The sequence below is a fragment of the Berghia stephanieae genome, unplaced genomic scaffold (assembly GCF_034508935.2).
Source record: "Berghia stephanieae isolate SIO BIC M18660-M18661 unplaced genomic scaffold, UCSD_Bste_1.3 scaffold2, whole genome shotgun sequence".
Taxonomy (NCBI): Eukaryota; Metazoa; Mollusca; class Gastropoda; order Nudibranchia; family Aeolidiidae; genus Berghia; species Berghia stephanieae.
This window is the reverse complement of record NW_027623067.1, coordinates 120894-125893: the sequence shown is the minus strand read 5'-3', so window position 1 is coordinate 125893 and position 5000 is coordinate 120894. Positions and strand designations below refer to the sequence as shown.

At 37.7% G+C, this 5000-nt stretch overlaps 1 protein-coding gene across 1 annotated transcript in view; it reads left to right on the top strand.

Annotated features, from left to right (window-relative positions):
- Positions 1-25: 25 nt before the first annotated feature.
- Positions 26-5000, top strand: part of LOC144961273 (uncharacterized) — a 9139-nt gene continuing 4164 nt past the window's right edge. Inside the window, exons 1-2 of the mRNA XM_078894527.1 lie at positions 26-105; positions 697-816. Of these exons, the coding sequence (XP_078750653.1) occupies positions 26-105; positions 697-816 (200 nt within the window). The remainder of the gene's footprint in view (positions 106-696; positions 817-5000) is intronic.

The following is a 5000-nucleotide window of genomic DNA, read 5'->3' as shown; positions in this document are numbered from 1 at the left end:
ATTTCAACAATTTTTATCCCATGATATGACTCTTTTGGACAAATTTTCCAAATCAAACTATTCAAACTCGCAGCTTGCTAAACCCGAAAGGGAATTACGTAAAAGGTTGGGAGGTGACAAGTCGCGGAAAACAGGCTTACACACCTCCATAATTATTGCAGGAGATAGGATATTGTCTTGCGACCGTTTCGCATTCACCCCAATGTACTTACACCATTTTTCATTGCATAGATTATGATACGGCATCTCATCCGCGGATATCTTATGGAAATAAAAGGCCTAAATTGCTTTTCGCATATCATTCAAGTCATGTTTTTTGGCACTGATAGCATTGTCGTAATAAGTTTGTATTTCATCGATCACTTTATCTGTCAATCTGCCTTTCCCTCATTTTTTTCGTCAGTCATTTTTTTTCCAGATATAGAATTTGTCACCTTCCTAACCCGGTTACACATCATATTTTAACGTACCCAGTTCATTTCACCTTTGCAACTATCGTTTCCCATAAGATTTATAATTTATTTTACGGTTCACAAGCTATTTGTGTCCCCGTCACCGATAACTCGAGTGTATCGCAAATGATGCTTCTCCGCAGAGCGTGAAAACATGTCTGTTGCAAAAGCGGGCTCTATGGTACCTGAAGAACCGAAATGCGTCAACCTACAATCCTTTTCATGCGTTATTATCCATCTTCAGAATATTCCCCATGTTTAGCTTTCACCAATCGCAGGACTTACATACCTTTGAGTTTACTTTCCCTGTCGGACAACCTATTGTGGTTACTAGTCCACACTTTGCCGAGAACCCCTTAGTCATGTACGTCCCGACCACTGACACGTCAATGTCCTTCAAATCCCCCCCTCTACTTCATCGCCCTTTTCTGACATTTGAAGCTCAATTTCTCCGTAGCCACGTTAACATTTAGGAAAGAACCTTCTAGGACTGGCAATTTGACGTCATTTTTTAGGTTTGTGTAGCGCCAAGTGAGTTGTCGTTAGTAGAGCTCAAGGAAACAAGTGATTTCATCAGTTGAACTATTGAATACAACTCACTTTTTGTTTTCTTTTGTGGCAAAAGACTGGTATTTTCACGTCATTTTTCGGCCAGTTTCAGGCTATAACTTTACGATGTCTACGATTTCACCCGCCTTACGACAACTTCAACCCGAGACTTCACAACAGCCTCACAAATAGTCTCTTTTTATTTTCTTAAAACTATACTTCTGAACATGAGGAGGTATATTTACCACGAAATGAACAGTAAGGCTACCCGAGTCATTTACATGGATTAGAGGATCAGATCAAAATGGAGCTAACTGCTTCGAAGGACAGTTTTTGGTACCATATACAAAACCAGACAAACTTCCTAACCCACGCCGCTCAGGTTCTTTCCTTTCAACTTTACTATGACACACATTACACACGAAGTCTAGAAGACGTTTGTTCTTGTATAATAATTAGATCAATAATTTAAAACCCAATATCTTTCATGTTAATCTACAACTTGATATAACATATATTTACTTTATCGTCAGAATCCGATTCTCTGCTCATCCATCACATCATACACATTGCACAATTATACATCACTTCGAGAATTGGGCGTGGCAGGCTGTTTTTCTAAACACACTTATTTGATTACAAAACCCTCATTAGCACATTCCAAAACAGCTCCATCACTGTGGTCAAATACCCTACGTTTACTACTACTACTACTACTACTACTACTACTACTACTACTACTACTACTACTACTACTACTACTAACACTAACAGCACCTTTTTTTCTTATCATTTGTAAACCGATTACCATGAATTTTACGTTTCCTTTGACTGATATTACTGCGAGAACAATTTACGCTTAGATCGCCTTCATATATTTTCTTGGAATTCATCATGAAATTAATTTTGATCAGATACTGACTTCAAAAAGCAGTATTCTAGAAGAACGCTATTTAAAAAGAACGCGTTAAGTTTCATATGAACAACAAAAATAGAACTGACACTAAAGATGGCCGCTCATTGTATTTCTATAAAAGCGAACATTTGATCCTAATCCCAAAAGGAAAATAACAATTCTATAATTTATTTTGGCTTGCTAACCCACAGATTAGGTGTGAAAAATAAGGAATAACTAAAAGAGTATGGGTCTATTTTTAAATTAAATAGAGTATCAGAAATTTAATAAATTCTCCATTAAAATTAAAATACTATTATCGTGGAGTTCTTCATTCGCCTTTTTTCACTTTTCTTATGGTGACCCTGTCCCCTTAGAGTTGACAATTGAAAATTAAGAAAAAAAAAAAATTCAAACAATTGGTAGGAACCAAACGAATTATTACTAAAAACCCGTTAAAGTATTAATGATAGTTGGCACAACACCTAATCGTGGTCACTTGTAACATCTGACCACGGGTATGTTCTTGTTATAACTTTGTTAATAATCGACTGAAAGGTGTAATGGAGACATTATAAAACCAAAATTATGATTGTGCGAATCAGGGAGTGCTGTATTGTGTTTGCGGGTCATCATCATCATCTAGTCAGCTGATCCTGCGTAGGACGTTGCTTCCCGAACTTTCTTGTGTTTGCGGGTATTAGCAAAAATCTCTAGGATTGAGAGAGTAACACAGGAACTGGGGAAGGGGACACTAGCCGCAGATTCACAACAACCATTCCTCAGTCATCAAATACACACATTTGTCCCAGATGGACACGACGACATTGTATTTGGACGCGTGATAATATCACACTGATTACAAATACTCATAATGTATATATTATATCCAAGAATTATACTCTGTCTGTCCACTCAATCCTCCTATCAGTATAGAAGGAACGAAGTTCACGACACTGAGCACTTTGTTATTGTTTTTATACAGCCTATTGGCTTATCAGTTCACCATAAATTCGATTTCTATGCTGTGAGTATTTTACCTAAAGGCGTAGCGTTGACAGAAGGAATACAGTAGCCTTCACTCTTTGAATTTCATTTTAAACCTCAAGTTGAGGGATAGTGTCTCACATAATATACTGATCACACTTTAAACGCTAATTTTAAAGATAGCTTGTTTTGTTGGTAGATGTCCTCTACTGGGCGGATCCTGTGAGTGTTCTGCCTAAACGCATAACCTCATTACGGACCTGTGCTCTTTCATCACATTCATTTATACCCGCATAACTTTCGGTGTCCTCCCTCTCTCTCTCTCTCTCTCTCTCTCTCTCTCTCTCTCTCGCTCTCTCTCTCGCTCTCGCTCTCTCTCTCGCTCTCTATCTCTCCCCTACAGCAAAGCTATTGCCTAGTTTCCTCTTAAAGCCATACATATAATATGCTGGTGGAGAAGAGGTTTGTGACCAAAATACTATGCGCTATATTTTGGTCTTATTTTGACACGTGCTATCTTATCGATAGGTCCAGGGTTCTAGTACCGCTTTAAGTAGCGCACAGTTAAGTCAATGGAAACTTACTCCTTACTCACACTCCTTCTATTATTTTATTGGAGAATTGTACTCGACTGTTAAGACATTTTCCTCCGGCGATAAATGATTGTGATATCGCCTTACGAATGTCTCATCTCGTCATTGATCGTAAGTGTTGCTGTAGGCGGGGAAGCCACTGCAAAGCGGTAAAGTGGATTATGTTCTATGAAATGCTCATTTTGTAATGTATGCCATTCTGTTTTGAAGCTGTTCTAATAACTATTGTTCTTATCTTTACTACTGACTTGGGACACAGTTGTACAAGATTGTGACCGTCCTCACGTCCAGGAAGCTCATTCCAGTAAAATGTCCGATTACATCTCGGAAGTCTGGATTGCGGGGAATGAATTTGTATGATGCCTGGAAAATATGAATTAAAATATACATTGAACAACCACGTCAATAATAACGACAAAGACAACAACAACAACAACAACATCATCATCAACAACAACAACAACAACAACAACAACAACAACAACACAAAGAACGTCACCGACAGATGGATGAAATACTGTGAAACGCACTGGCCTGTTAATTGCTTGAATAAGATTCTCTCTTTCTCTCTATCTCTCTCTCTTTCTCACTCTCTCTCTCTCTCTATCTCTATCTCTCTCTTATTATGTATATAAACTATTTGAATTACATTTTACTCTTACATTTTATTTTGTTCATTCTACAGAAAGCGATATCTTTATTGTCGTTACTATAATTTATCTAATCCTTCATCACACTCAATAATATTGAACAAATTTCCGTAATAAAGTTCATTGTCCACTCATTAACCCATGCAAATCGCAAATTGAAAAAATAACTACAAACATCTTGGACAGAATCAGTCATGGTCTGATGAGCGCTCAAGAGCTAACTCGACTACATTTATATAATAAAGATTTGATAAGTATGGCCTCAAGAATGTACTAGTTACTTTTAAAAAGTACAAATGACGAGTTTGTTTAAGCTGATATTATTGGAAAGAGGATATTTAATGAAAGCAGTATTCTTATCAATGAATAGTGATCACAGTTACAAATAAATATATGACAAGATATGAAGTGAATAGAAAAGTGCCAGAAGACAATAGAGAATAAAAATTTTTCGCGGCGGTGGTGGGGTTCGAACCTGCGACCTTATTGGTACGACAACTCCGCCTGGCAGGTGAGAGCGTGGCTCTACCGTGTGAGCTATCCACGAACACAAAAAATATTCGTTTCAAACCCAAAGTCATTACTAGATCCCTCTCTCACCCACTTCTTGAGACCGCCGATTCGTTCGTACACCACCATCGCGAATAATTTTGACCAGCAGTTAAGCTTAATAGCCAATATTCTCAACACAAACATATAACATAGAAACGATTGAGACATTGAGTATGCTCCGGTGTATGGGGTGAATTTTTAATTCAGAAAAGTGAGTGGAGCAGGCACTTATGTTGGTAACAACAAGATATGAAGTGAATAGAAAAGTGCCAGAAGACAATAGAGAATAAAAATTTTTCGCGGCGGTGGTGGGGTTCGAACC